Below are 15,442 nucleotides of genomic sequence, written 5' to 3' on the forward strand. Positions count from 1 at the left end.
GAGCCATTGTAAACTGGGCCACCCTCCTTCAGACACAGTGGGAGGCAAACTGCAATAGCATCAGAGGTAGGAGTCTAGATATGGATAAATGTGTCCAGGAAAAGGGCAGAGTAGGAACTTAGATGATCTATGCATAAGATGTAAACAAGAGGCCTTTATGAAAGCTATGAAGCATGAACCTATCATGCTATTTCTAACTTCTCTCTAGAGGCAGAATTTATTTTTCATAGTAATACAAATTCTCCCCAAGCCTCTCTCTCCCTTAATTTCTAAGGTTTTTTTGGTTATATTATTAAATCCACAGTCTTCTCCCGAGATCCTATTTCTCCACCCTGTCAGGAGAACATTGCTGCAAATGGCAGCAATGTAACTGTAACTTCCTTCCTGCAAGGCCTTCTGTCCCAATGGCTGCTAGGCTACAGTATTGGAAATTTTCCCAAAACTGTAAACTCAGAAAAACATTTAACCTTAATAAACATTGACATCAATGATGCATCGAAACATTCTCTGTATTGATCTATATTGTTAGTGGTAAATGAAGGACACACACACAGGTACAGTCACAGTGCATGCCTGCATATATGTGTGTGAGTTTTTACTGATATCACCCAATGACAGTGAATTAGATGTGCTTTAAAAAGAAGATAAAGCCCATGATTCCTGTGATAGTGAACTGGTGCAAGCTTTGTGGGAGTGACCCACTTCTACTTGTTATTTTCTTAGAGGAATTCACAAAACAACCAGGAAATAGTTTCTCAAGAGACTGGTATAATTTGGATGCTGGCAAAGAAAAAGTTAGCTTCACTCAAAATGCTGGTGAGAAGGTGAGGAAGGGTCATATCCCTAGCATCCAGTCTTGGCTGGGTGGCAGCATGAGGCATGCTGTGTGCTGCAGAGCCTGCTGCTGAGCCTGTTACTGAACAAGCTGCTCCTACTTGCCAGACTCTGCCCCCTCAGAGATACTTACCTCTCAACTCTTCTCAGAGCCTGCTGGCATATCTCTTGCCGATTCTGATGGGAACCAGAGAACTTAGCACACATTCCCCCCTCCACTTAACTCTGCAGAACAGTCCCCCTCAAACCTTACGAAAGATCTGATCCTTAGTTACTCTGCTGCTGCATAGCCTTGGGTGGAGCACTGTCTAACAAAAAGCTAACAAAAGTTTTTCACTCTCTCCTGAGTCTCCTTGGGATTGTGCTTCTGTGAAACATCACTGTTCATTTTAAATTGGGAAAGGTGGAGAAGAATGCTCTTGACTAACAGTTACTGATTAAAAGCACAAAAGAGTATTTCCCAAACACAGCAGATGACAAAAAGCTGACTCTTCTGAAAAGGCAGGAAGACTGAAAATGCACTTTGCCTTAAGGTACTGTGATGCCCAATCCCAGCTGGATCTTGAATGAAATATAAAGGATAGACAGACAAGGGAATCAGAAAGTCAAACACAGAGACACAGATAGGCACACAGGAGCACTGAAAATTTTTCAAATTTTTTTTTTTTTTGCTTGTTAACAGAAACTCTCCATACCAAAACTTTTGATACCAGATGCACTTCCTTTTGAAAATTAATTACAAGAGACTCCAGAGCATTATTCTGCATTCAGACTTACTCCTGCTCTCAATTCTGGATTACACAGTTAACGCAAAAAAAATGAAGGCAGAAGTAGATGCTGTTTTTCAAATCCAAAATGCAAATCAGAAGCCTGGACCCATTCTATGTGTTGGATATGCCCAAGACTAGTAACTAGAATTTAACATGGAACTCACTTCTAAGGATCATAAAGAGAAACATTTGCTATTCTTTATGATGTCCTTCAAGTATTTACTTACTTGCTGAAATTAATGCTAACAAGCCACTCTGTAAGCATCAAGAATCTATCTGATTTGTTAGGATTTGTGAATTCAAGGAAGAACACATTCCTGAACATTTTTCAGGGAATACCAACTTGATTTCACAGATGAAGGGAAAAATAAGAATTTATAAAGGTAATCAATATTTATATCTAAATGTCTGGCCCTCTCCCTTCCATAATGCTCCAACATAAATTTCAGATACATTCAGCACATAAATCTATACCTGACTATTTCAATTTTTACTCCTCAGTTCACCTTTAAATGCAGCAGGAGAAGAATGGAAAAAATGCAACAGAGCCAGAAGTAGCTGAGAAAATCTCTTTTTAATATGACAAATTTACCTGTGCTAAGATATTGATTGCATCTGAATGGATTACAGGAAGAATGAATTTCCCATAAAGAATGATGTTCATCAAAGAAAATTGTGTTTCTACGCTTATGCAAGTATAATATATAGCTGCCAAAACACAAGGCAAAAACCCTTCAAACAAACATCACCTTTGAACCAGTATATAATAGAAGCCAGAGGCCCCTCCTGTGCAAAAGCTGATGAGAAAGTAGATGAAGTGAAAAAACTGTGTAAGTAATAGTATTCTATAAAATAATAATAGGAGAAATAGGAAAAATAATAAATGCAAGAATGACCTTTACTAAAACCAGTGTTACTTTAAAGACTCAAATTCTCCTTCAGTGCCTGGGTCTCATCCTAACTTCCAGTTCTCCAAACTGAAGCAAAGCATGTCTTGATATTCCCTCTCCTCAGCTCCTCCTGCTGCTACTTAGCAAGCCTAAGGATGATGTGGAAACATCTCCTTTTAACCCTTTGACAACTGTTTTAAGAATAGTGAGGTTTTTAAATGTATATACAAGGGTATTCACAGACAAGTGGACAGAGAGAAAGCATTACCTGCTGACGGGCAGGGATACCTTGCCTGGAGGCACCCCTCAGCCTGGAAGACCTGACCAAGAGGCAAGGAGAAGCAGCAGTGGGCACCGTGCCAAATACACTTGCCAAGCTTACTGACTCCACGGGGAGCCACTCATGGCTGCAACCAAATACTGCAACCAAAAGAACCCAACCCAAAACAAAAAAAAAAAAAAACCACAAACAAAAAACATTGCCCAGCATTAACTGCAGTCCCACAGGTAAGGAACTTACAGTCTATTCAACCATCTTGTGAGGCAGTGCTGGGCAGAAAGGCAATATACAAACAGGCCTCCCAGTTTATGGACTCATAACAGTCCCTTCCAACCTGACCTGAGGGTCTGCTGGGCAAACACAAGCATCCCTGGCACACATATTTCTCCTCCCTATGCTCATGGACAGAAAAGCAAGCCACAGGGAATGGTATATGCACACAGAGAGGCACCAGTGCAGCCAGTTCAAAGTCTTTCTGTAGTTCACATCACAACTGTAAAATAAGCAGATGAAAAAGAGAAAGATCAGTTCATCAAAGCACAAATGGCTATGATATCTGCTGCTTTTTATTGCTGCTTTCTTCACAAACTTCTCAATAGTTAACAAATAACTAACATGTGGACAAAGTGCTTTGTGTCCTGATGACAAAAGAAGCTGTTTACAATGGAATAGCACCGGATCACTACATCTGTGATCGTGTGCTGCACAACTAATCGGTATTCAGATAGCTGATTGATCAGGATAGGAAGACTGACAACAGAATTGTAACAATAAATTAATCTACAAAACTTTTTTTTTAATGGAAATTTTAGTTAGAACCATACCCTGAATATTAATTTAGAAATTGTTCTCCAAAGTTAGTAAAAAAGAAATTCCTCTACTTCTTCCATTACTGCTCTCTCTGTATCCTGACTGAAAAAAACCCCAACAGACTGGCAATTGCTGTCCAGTGGGTATATTGATCATTCAGTTATTTCCTTTGTTAGGTTTCACAATGTCTTCCACTTGAATGAGTCTCAATTATCATGATGCACAGCATTAAATTAATCTCTCAGACAATCTCTTTGGCTTCAGGGTAGTTATTTTGAAGCTAAGGACAGACTGACAATAATCCTATTTGGTTCCTCCTGAATTTGTTTGGTGATGTTTGCAGGACACAGATAATACTCCTGTCTGCAAATGTAACCCCTTATCACTGATGACAAAGGTATTTTATCAACTGACTGCAAGCAGGAACGGGATCAGGAAATTACCCTGCCAAATACACTTGTGAGTAGACCTAGACCCAGCTAGATACAAACTATATGCATCTGGATGACTGACTTGCTTAAAATTGTCATATTCCAAGGAGGTATTTTCACCTTCTGCATGTTTTTGTCTTCTGTAACAATAAAATAAAAGTTGGGTTTAGTGTACCTCACCATATTAAATGGACTTGATATGTGTTACTTTTTACACTGAAATGATGCAGAGTGAATAAGCAAACACTACAACTATATTTAGCATTAAAATTTTTGCATAACATTAATCAGGAGACATGTTAGTTCTCTACTATGAACTACAATTTTGTTGCATATAGTAGGTATTTTGCATAGATTATTTTATACACTAACAGATCTGATTAAATGCGACAATAAATACATCTTTTCTCATTTCTTTTTTCTTTTGCAGAACTTCTAAGTTCATGTGACATTAGATTTTTTTTTCCTTTGACAATTAGAAAAAGTGGACTTGTTTCTCAGTTTTCTGGTTCTTGAAGGTTTAGAGAGAATATTAACAGTTCAATCCAACACTCAATCAAACTAATACAGTCACTCAACAAGTACGGTCAAATTAAGAAAACCCATACTTAAGTAAAGTAGCTTTTCTGAAATTTCTTCTGTATACTGCCTTTACATTTGCCTTATGACTAGCTAGACTATTGAAGGGAGCTGTTAAGTGCTAAAGAAAGGAGATCATAGGCACTTTTTTAACAGTTAACCAAAATCTCACTAGGAAAGTCCTTCTGTCTTCAGTTAAGTACAAGCAAAGCAGCTGACGCAATAGAAATAGTCACTAAAAATGTGCCAGGAATTATATATTCAGAAAATCCAGTGCACCTTAATTCTCTGCTTTCTTCGAGCACCGGTGTTGAGAATTCTGTTTTGCAACAATGTTTAATCCTAGAATTCTCAATTGCCTTCTAATTTCCTGCAGAACATGGAAAAGATGGCATTTACCTATAACTGGTTTCTTTAGTTAGTGATCAGATCAGTTTTTTTAGAAATTCACACTGCTTGTACAATGTAAAGAAAATCCTGTTAGATATTAACACTGTAACTAGACTGGGGGCAGGAAATACTAGGTTGTTTGAGTTTTTTGGTTGGTTGGTTGGTTGGTTGGTTGTTTTTTTTGCACTTCTGAAAGAAAAAATGAACCCCTATTTTCTAGTTGACAGCAGTGACTGAACAAGTCTGAACAAGACTAAAAGTTACCTGTTACCTGCCCAAAGCTTAACCCATCCTGGCAGCACACACAAACACACTGGGAAGTCTGGAAGGACAAACAGCTGGAGGTATCTTTAAAAGAGTGTCTTAATATTACTGTTGTCTTGCTTTTTCTAAGTGCGGTAACGTAGGACACCTTGAAAAGACCTGAAGGGCTGTACTTTGATAGCAATGAGCAGCAGTATGAAAGTAAAACTGGGTAGCTATAAAGTATAGTGACAACAAGAACACAGTAACTATAATGAGATTAGTTCTCCCGTGCTCTTGAGCTCAAACTGTCCTTTTCTGATTGGCAAATAATTTGTATTTCAGACTCTACTGATTTGTGGATGCATTCACTGCTTTCATGAAGATTATAAGTGGATATACAAAGAATATGGACTGGAAAGTTTAAATTCTAATTTTCAGCATCAACATAAAAACATAGCTAAGTGGACAAACAGATATTCTGGGAAAAACTTCAGTGAATTAAAATAGGAATCCTTTTATTTTAAAATATATTTTTGAAAATTTCGTCTGCATGAAAAGTCTCTTCTAATCATTCTGTTTTACACAGCTGTGCTTCATCTGAGATACCTTTGTCAAAATGCCAATGTTTTTGCCATGTTTTTCTAAACCTGCTACAGCTGAGTTTTCCACTCTGAGTTCTGAATGAAATTAGTGCCAGAAGTGTTAGGTTTATAGTCTTTTTACTACATTTACGGCATTTTGCCAATGAATTGCCTGATGACCAAACATTCTTTTGTGGTATAGATAAAGATGCAACAAAGCTGCTAATTTTTTAGTGAAAAGATATAAATTAGGCATATACCAGTAGCTACTTTGGCCTCATGCACAGAGGCAGAGTGACAAGACTTACAGAGCTGAGGGACTGATATTTACGAGGTCTATAACCCTAGGAAAACAAAAAGCACAAAACAGAAATTCTCAAGTGTTTACCTGAGCACTGTATGACTACTTTACTGTTAATGGCACATCCTGAAATAGACAGAAGACTTGGTGGAACTTGTGTGAAAACAGAGGCTTCTTGCTTTGGTATCTTGACTTTCATGTTATAATTACTTTTAGGCAGCTCCAAATACCAGACGAAAATGTTTTCAGAAACCAATCATACCACATAGCCAATGGAAGCTTTTACAGTGAGAATAATGAGGCAAGGAAATCCTAATTTCCTTGTTTATCCTGCAGAGGAAGTCCATACTCATAGAGGCAATTACCAACTTCACCATTTTTATACACTCAGCTCCACTGATGGTCACCACTTTCAGATGCAATTCCAGCCAGTTGCTACTGTGGCTGATAGTCTCTGCATCTAAATGAAACCAACATTTCAAAAGTAAGCAGAATAGTGCATATAAGCAATATATTTCTCTACTTTTTGTCATTCAAATGTAATTATTCCTTTCTGCTCTTATGAAAAAATGTTTATAAAAATTACTTTGAGAAAAAGCTCAATGTTTTCATAGGATGTGATTTATTAAAAAAAACAGCTTGAGAAGAATAAGTGAAGCAGATTACTATATTCTGCACTCTATTACCTAGACCTCTGAAGAAAATTTTGCTACCATCAATAGTTTCCAGTTATTTAGGAATCCACTGGGAAACTAACTGATTTGCACTGCTATCAAACTAGTAGGAGTGGGATGGACTGAGGTTCCCCTCCTGCTGGCACCTTTAGTTTAAAAACCTCTTCACCAGCTTGGCAAGACTATGGCTGAAAATGCTCTTCCCCTCCTCTGACAGATGGACCCTTCAGTGCCCAGCAGGGAAAAGCTTGCTCACTTCCCATTTCCACCAGTGTAACTCCCATAGAAACAGCAAAGCAAATCAGCAAACACCAAGTTAAGGAACACAGAAAGCTTTGGTCTTCCCATTTCTTTTGTATGTGGCAAGGATCCACATGCTGCTGAAGGTAGGATGTAGAATTAAGAGCAAGGTCTTCTCTTGGAACAACTCTTATTTTGTGGCACCAGAGTACTTTGCAAATACTGTTAAATTCAGGCTTATAAGACTTCTGTCAAATGCTAGATATTTTTATATGTCACATAAGAAGATTGATGAAGATACCTATAACCCAGAGATAGGCAAAAAGCCTAAAACAAAACTGGAAACAGAAAGTAAGTCTTTAACCAAGAGATCCCATATGACTTACTTACAAGAGGTTGCTTTGTACTGGGCCTTACTGGAAGGGTTTTGGTGGCAGGGGCTAAAAGGGTGGGTCATGGTGGCAGGAGGTCATGTACTGTCTTGTGCCAGCCAGCTACTGCCATCTGCCCCTGACACCACTGCAATAAACCCACCGTGTGCCAAAATTTCTGCTAAACAAGTGCATGGTGCCTCTGCTCAGATATTTAAGAAAGCAGCAGCTGTTAAGAGGAGAAGACAAATGGTGGCACTGTTGGGACGTGGTTGGAGACATATTTTTGGAAGGAAGGGCCATGTGCCAGAGCAGACACAGCCCTGAAGGGACTGTGGGTCCCAGCACAGCAGAGCAGGGACACTGTGGAGGGACTGTGTCCCACAGTAAACCCACGCTGGGGTGGAGGAACACAAGTAAGAATCAAGAAGCAACAGACAGCTCCCCAGTCTCCTGCATTGCTCCTCACCTCCCTGAAGGGATTAGGAGTATCTGAATGTAACCTAGCAAACTCAAGGTGAGTGGAGACCTGCAAGCAGGAAGAAGTTTTATACTGAATTAGAGCCCAGGGAAGAAAGGTGTTTCTTTGCCAACTGTTTTGTTTAATTCCCTTTTTTCTCCTCAATACACAGATCAGTAATCAAAAGTTTTGTTAACTGGCAATAAATTAAATAAATTCCATGAACCAAGATTGTTTTACTCATGATGTGTTCATAAAGTTATATGGTATATTTCTGAAGTCCTACCTACTGTAGAATACATTGTCAGAGAAAAGGGATCCCAGGAAAGAAGTAGAGGGGCAATACTTGCCATAGCTGTACTAATATTTGAACAACAAATTTATGTGCTGAGGCAGCTGCATACAGATTCTCAATAAAAAGTATATTTAGTTGCTGTGTTTGAATTTTGACAAGCTGTCACATACAAAGGGTTAGGGTGGGATGGAGGTAATAGCAACCCCATTCCTCTGGTGTTTTGGCCACTGGAAGAGGCTCAGAAGTGAATTAAGGTGAACTACTGACAGTGGGAAATAAAGCTAGCCACACAGGAAAACAACATGAAACAAATAACATATCTTAAAGCTAAGTATGTTTCCCCATAGCCTCCCCATGGATGCACACTTTTAAGGTCTTCTGAGAGCTCTCATGGTGCTGCCTTGTCTGTCTGTTGGCTGCAAAGAAGAAATCATATACTTTCAGACATCTTTTTCCCTAAATAAACCAATTGGACATGTGTTTTTTCTTCAGGATGCCCTGTGGGGTCAGTTTCCTCTTTTGTCCCCATATAAAACAACTCTATGAAGGACTCAAGAATCTTGCAAATTTACCTGCTGATGGGTATGGGAAAATGGGATGTAGCATTTTAAACTATAACCACCTCTTTGACTGCAGAAAGGACGAGTTATGCAACTCCCACATGGGAAGGAGAATTCCGTTTGAATTATTTCTTCATTTGGTTTTATAACTGCTCCACTAGGTTGCAAAAGTCTGATAAAATCTATTTTAAACATAGAGCATAAGTCCTGCAGACTAATATTATGATTCATCTACTGCCAACTTCCCCAATTATTCTCCCTTCTTAAAGTTATGTTGATAAATCAGTTGTCTTCCCATTTATTAAAGCATGTGGCAGTCTGTTTATTTAATCATCTCTTGGCCCATTTTCTAATAAAGGGAGATAATGCAGGCTCATTTCCTGTCATGGTGAACCTGGCAGTCCACAGATTGTCCTCAACTACCCAAGACTATTTGTAATGCCTGATTTGTTGGCAATTCCCTTCCTTCTCCTTGCTCAGCTGAAGAGAAAAATACAGGCATGTTTTTTTTTCTGCATTTCCACACTGCTCACACCCACCCAACTCAAGGACAGGAAGAGGGAAGCAGGTGAAACTTTTATCTGCGAGATGGTGAATCCCAGCAAAGTTAATAATCATACAATGATTCCAAGGATAATTTTGTGAAGGGAGGAATACAAAAGGAAAGCACACACCAACTAGAGCACATTCCCATCTTGCTCTGTTGCTGGGCTTGCGTAACCTCCTGCACCACTCTGTCCCTATCTGTCAACTTTGTGCAGGTGTTTTGATACCCACTAACTGCAGCATTCAACCATTTTTGTCCTTTCTGTATTCTAAAGCTCTTGTAATAGACTTAACATCACCTCTATTCCTATCTCTGAGATATTCCGATTTGTATCTTGCTTATGATTCAACTTCAGTATTTAATAGCTATAGGCTAACCTAGCATCACTACTCTGGCAGAAAAACTCTCTTTAGCAGGGCTGCCTTCTACCCCTTAGGACATATTTATATAGCATATTAAATTCTCCTGTACAGAAAAAAAAATAGATACATTTCAGCTTATCTATACAGGCCAAAGAAGTGTCTTTCAGGAGCCTTGCAAACTGTTGAAAACAAGATGATACATTTTGTCTTCACAGACTTCTCCTCCAATCAGTTCAAGTATATACAAGAACCACACCTGCAACAGCTCCAATTCCTGCAGAAATACAGGCAATCATCACTGTGCCGCACTTTCAGAATTGTTTCATATAAACTGTGCTACACACGGCCTTGCAATGTCTTGTTATATGAAACAAGTAAAACATGATGTGGTGCTGGGTACCTGTTCTAGGTGACACAGGGATTTGGACTACATGATAATCCACAGGTGCCAGCCAATACCTCAGCTGTCCTGTGATTCTGTGCAAAAAAAAAAAAAAACTAAAACCAAAAACACAACCCAGTGATTCCAGAACTTCCTAATAGGCTGTATGATACAGTATAGTCCAAACTCTAACCTATGGGGAAATGTCTCCCCAATCCCTTTTAAAGTTGGCTAGACACCCACAGTGAGGATTTGAACTGCTTTCTGAATTGTTCCTTACTTTTCCTTCTCTGTTTATATTTTTCTTTATTTGCATTTGCAAGCAACAGCAAAAACATTTCCATTTCTGGGTCCTTGCTTCTGGAAACAATGATTTTAATTTTAATCTATTTCAGTCCACAAGGAAGTGTCTGGTTTTGTTAAACTGCTAATTATCTGAACCTCTGTCTCACTTCATCTATCTCCCTTAGATTCAGAGTGTGCTCTGGATCTAACACACTCAATACCTTCACAAACACCTACTTAAGGACTTAAAAAAACCTCACAATTCACGTTTATATAGATAACTGTTTCCTTTACACGCATTTAAGTGACTGCTATGACTTAGTGCCATGCTGTGACCAGTGAAAACAGACTGAATAAAATTATATACTAAGTATATAGTACAGCAGGAAGCAAAAGACAAATGAACTTCTATTTTCAAATGCCAGGATTTTCCACCTTATCTTTTTCCATACAACATACATTACACTTTTTTCTTTCTACAGAGCCTACTGAGGATTTCACAAATACTGCAGCAGAAGGATTGGGTCTATGCAGAGAGGCAGAGTTAATCCCTTTAAATTGTCTGTGTTGGATGAAAAACCTTGTTCCTAGAGGAAACTCACTGCAACAAGGATGAGAATGTCTTGGTGAAGGGAGAAGGAAAACTTCCTAGAGCTTTTGCCCAGACCCCACACTTACCAAAGGCTCTAGTTCTTTGCGGTCTATGAGGTTGAGCTCTGTCACAAAATAATAAAAATGCTTGTAGCAGGTGTTGACGTGGGCTTCAGCCCCCATAAGGATGATACGGTCAAAGTGATGGATGTAGACATGAACGAACACCCGAAAAAGCCTACAGAGTATCTTCTTGCAGATCTGGAGAAAGTTCTTTGGAAAGGGAACACCTGTGAATAGAGAAGGCAAGATTGTCATAGCCATCTTGTCAATCCCTCGAGACAAAAACTTTATAGCCAAGTGTGAGACTGTAACTGCAAACTAGGTTATGACTTCCTAGGCCTCCCTTCCAATCCCGAATATCCCTTTATGCATGCATTTGTTTGAGAGCTAGCACCAAAGATAGCCAAATGAATAAACAACTTTAATGGATCGAGACTGACAGGAACAAGTTATTTTTTTCCTATATATAATTTACTGGTGAATATATTTAAGTGTATTTAATATGCTGGTGAATCTATCCAGTATTGTAACATAGGTGATTTTCACTGCAGTGCACATCTAGCTATTAACATCGATGGATTTACATCATACAGTAACTGTTCCCCAAAGTGATACATATAGAGCACTTAAAAGTAATACACTTCCTGCTCATGTTTCTCAACAGTGGCATTTCACAACATCAAATTTAATAACAAATTTTAAATAACTGACAGAAGGACCTTTTTGCTTTCAACTTCCTCACAGTTACATGTACCAATCCAATTGCTCCTTTAATAGAAAATCTCTTGAAAAGATACAGGAATGGCTCTTTCAAAACACTTTTAAAGTTACACTACTTTGTACCTGGAGATTCCAAAGCAGCTGCAAAAGCACCATTTGCTAATAAACTGTCAGGCATCAATAATGAGGCACAAATAATTTCTTCAGAACTGCTCTCCATTAAAGACTGATCTTGCATGGAGTTATGTGCCGCTAAGCTATCCCCAAAATCCTAAAATTTTATCTCCTTTTATGATTGTCTCTCAGACATAATGACTTTAGTGCCATGCTTGGAACTTTACTGCTACTCTGCTTTGTTGCACAGTTTCCTGATTTTTTAGTTATCTAATTCATGCTGTAGTTGGATTTGAACCACATAAATGCAGCTACTGCCTCTTAAAAAATTAGAAAAACCCTCACAGCCAAGCATTTCCATACTGTCTAAGAGCCCAGTTCATGCTCTGAAGAAGAAAAACGTTTATTATTGGCAGAAAGAAGGTGGAGGTACTAAACTAACACTTTTGCAACCTTTCTAGTTTTCAAATTTTAGTCCGCTGTTAAATGTTGCTCAGCACTCATAAGAGTGGTGAATTGACAGACAAATTGCCCGGTTTCACTGAGGGTGATGTGAGGACATACAGAGAGAATTTCCATACCAAAATTTTTGATTACAGATGACATAAATTATCAACTGTGCTGTAACCAGTCTGCATCTGATCGACATAAACATGCATCTTATTTTGGAATCCCTGGCCAAGGAGGTACCAAGATATACCCACTGTGGATATTAACATTGGTATGTCCATCAGCATGTGAGTAGGGAAACACATCAGCCTGCAGAAGTATCCCTGAACTGCTTCTATATTTGCCATTACTGAGGTGCAGATAATTTTGGGAAATGTCTTGGGTTTTTTTGGCCTGTACTGGGTTAACCAGATATTTCAAAATCCTTTTGAAATAATTTTAAGTAGCTTGTAGACATGCAGTGCTACTCTTCTTATTCCTGATGTACAAACCAAGGATCAGAAAATAGCTGCATCTATCAAAGCACAGCTGCTTTATCTTAAGAAATGTTTGCTTTTTGTTGTCAAATCCATTCATTTAAATGCTAAAGCTATTATAGAAGGTTACAGAGAAGGCTTGAATGCTCAAAACATGAACTGAGACAAGGTTAAATTACAGAAATGACAGTATGTACAGATGTCTAGGCAATGTTTAAATCACAAGTCCACACAATTACCCAAGCACCTGGATTATAACAATTGTTGTTATTTCCAAGGGCAAAAGAAACATAATCTATCAAAAACATAACAGAAACTCCAAGTAGTTGCTCTTTAACAAGGGGGATCACATTCATATTCCAGCCATCAGAACATGGCTAAATTCAGGAATTATTATAGCAGCAACCTGCTTTACATTTCTGTAAAGTATACCCATACCAGAAATTAAAAAATATACCCAAGAAGATATCCAGTCTTTAAAAAGGAGGAAGGGGAATAACTGACACTTTTCACTGCAAGTTGGCTTGCTGAACTGAGAGATGAATTCTTGAAAGCACTGTATTTTGTAATCCAGAACAAATATGTTCCAAAATGGAGAATAATTAGTTTAATCTTGCAAGGGCTGACACATAATTGTTACTGAAGAATGTTGCTATAATGAAGATATTCATACTTCTGTATTAACTGACTAAAACAATCTGAATAAACCAAGCTGATAAATTTCCCTTAATTTCTCTTCAGGCCATGTTCCTTCACAGTTACAGGCAGTAACTACAAGAGCCGCAGAGCACTGTTTCTGCTGCAAGAGAGGATGTTCACCTGACAGTTTTTTAGATGCATTACACTGTCAATTTGAGGACATGTAAACAACATATTTTTAAAAATAGTTGGTATAGAACAGCCTAGGATTCATAATAAACTTGCAGTGTTTCCTCCTGCTCCTCACATGAATCAAAGTTTCAGACCAATTGCATAGTTTCACTTGCTGTTGCAGAATCTCTCCTATTTTATGGAGTTGTATATGATTCATTTACTCTTAAATAAACACTGAAACATTGCTGCTATCACAAATATATCATTTGGGCACAGGAGAATTGGTAGTGTCTCTCTTCCTTCATATTTCAGCAAAACTGATTTACAAACTGACACAGTGTCCTAAAGAGTTAAAAAGCATCTCCTAGTATCACTGAAAGCAACGGATAACTTTTTGGTGAGCTACCTACACTCCTCAATCTTGGAGAGCCTGTCAGTCTGTCTATCTGTCTCTGGCACAAAGAAGAGGCTCAAAATCTGGTCAGCCTCAAGGTACCAATGCCCATATCAAGGTGCCAGCAGTCCTAGTTTGAACATACACCCTGCTGCTCTTTGTGCTCAAAATCAGATAAAAGAGAACAGATTCTGACCTCAATCACAATATAATGAACTCCAAGTAATGTCATCAAAACTGAAAAAAAATCAGAGCAAAATGATTCTAGATTTATATTCTGAGGTCAGAATTTGGCCTCATGTTTTGTTCCCATTGCAACTCTACAGTTATAAATAAATCAGCCACAGAACAGAGTAATTACAAGTGTCTCTTAGGACTGGACTAACTTATATTTAGATTCATTTGATTTATTAAGAAGCCTGTTCTCTGTCCTTCATCTCAGCCACAGCAGTCTTTGCCTTAGAATCATCAAAGTTGGAAGAGACCTATAAGATCATCCAGTCCAACTGTCCACCCAGAACTATGACTGTAGTCCCTAAACACTAAACCACACCAGCAGCACCAGACCCAGGTGCCTCTTGAACACTTCCAGGGATGGCAACTCCACCACCTACCCCTAGACAAAAGACAATAGACAACCTATTCCAGTGCCTGACCACCTGGCAGAGAAAATATTTTTTCCAGTTACTGATCTGAATTCTCCTGTCTCAGCTTAAGGCAATTTCCTTTTGTCCTCTCACTGCAGGCACATCAGGAGTGACTAATCCCCACCTCCAGTCAGCTGGAACTTCTTCAGTTAACCAGGACTGCTGGTAGATGATTGAGAGGGGTTTGGCAAGTTCTTCCATCATTACTATGGGGTGGATCCCATTAGGTGCCATAGACTTGTATCTAACTGGCATAGCAGGTCACCAACCACTTCCTCCTGGATTATTTGGGCTTCACTCAGCTCCCTAACTTCCAGCTCTGGGGGCTACATATCCTGAGGACACCTGATCTTGATATTAAAGTCTGAGATAAAAAAGGCGTTAAGTATATCAGCCTTTTCCTCCTTGTTTGTCACTACACTACCCTCTGTACTCAACAAGGGATGGAGACTGTCCTTGGCCCTCCTTTTGCTGCCAATGTATTTATAGAAAGTTTTTTCATTGTCCTTAACTGAAGACCAAATCAAGCTCTAGCTGAGCTAGAACTGGGCCCTTCTAATCTCCATCCATGGCCTTACTGCATCCTGACAGTCCTGTGAAGTTACCTTGTCCTACTTCCAGAGACAATAGATTTCTTTTTTTCCCTAAGTTCCAGCCAAAGTTCTCTGTTTAACCAGGTCAGTCTTATTCCTGACAACTTGTCTTTCTACATGTGGGGATAGCTTGCTTCTGAATATTTAACAATTCCTTTCTAAAACACAGCCATCCTTCCTGGACTCCTCTCCTCCTCAGGGCTGAGTCCCAATAGACTCCTGTCAAACAATCTCCTAGACATGCCAAAGTCTGCCTGCAGGAAGACCAAGGTGAAAGTTCTGCTGGTGCTCCT

General features: G+C 38.9%; 1 protein-coding gene across 2 annotated transcripts in view; it reads right to left on the bottom strand.

Moving 5' to 3' along the window:
- MOB3B (MOB kinase activator 3B) overlaps positions 1-15,442 on the bottom strand; it is an 84,016-nt gene that overhangs the window by 4,482 nt on the left and 64,092 nt on the right. For both annotated transcript variants that reach the window (XM_036403337.2, XM_036403336.2), the window contains one exon: positions 10,967-11,169. In XM_036403337.2, the coding sequence (XP_036259230.1) occupies positions 10,967-11,169 (203 nt within the window). The remainder of the gene's footprint in view (positions 1-10,966; positions 11,170-15,442) is intronic.

This window comes from Molothrus ater, chromosome Z (genome assembly GCF_012460135.2).
Source record: "Molothrus ater isolate BHLD 08-10-18 breed brown headed cowbird chromosome Z, BPBGC_Mater_1.1, whole genome shotgun sequence".
Taxonomy (NCBI): Eukaryota; Metazoa; Chordata; class Aves; order Passeriformes; family Icteridae; genus Molothrus; species Molothrus ater.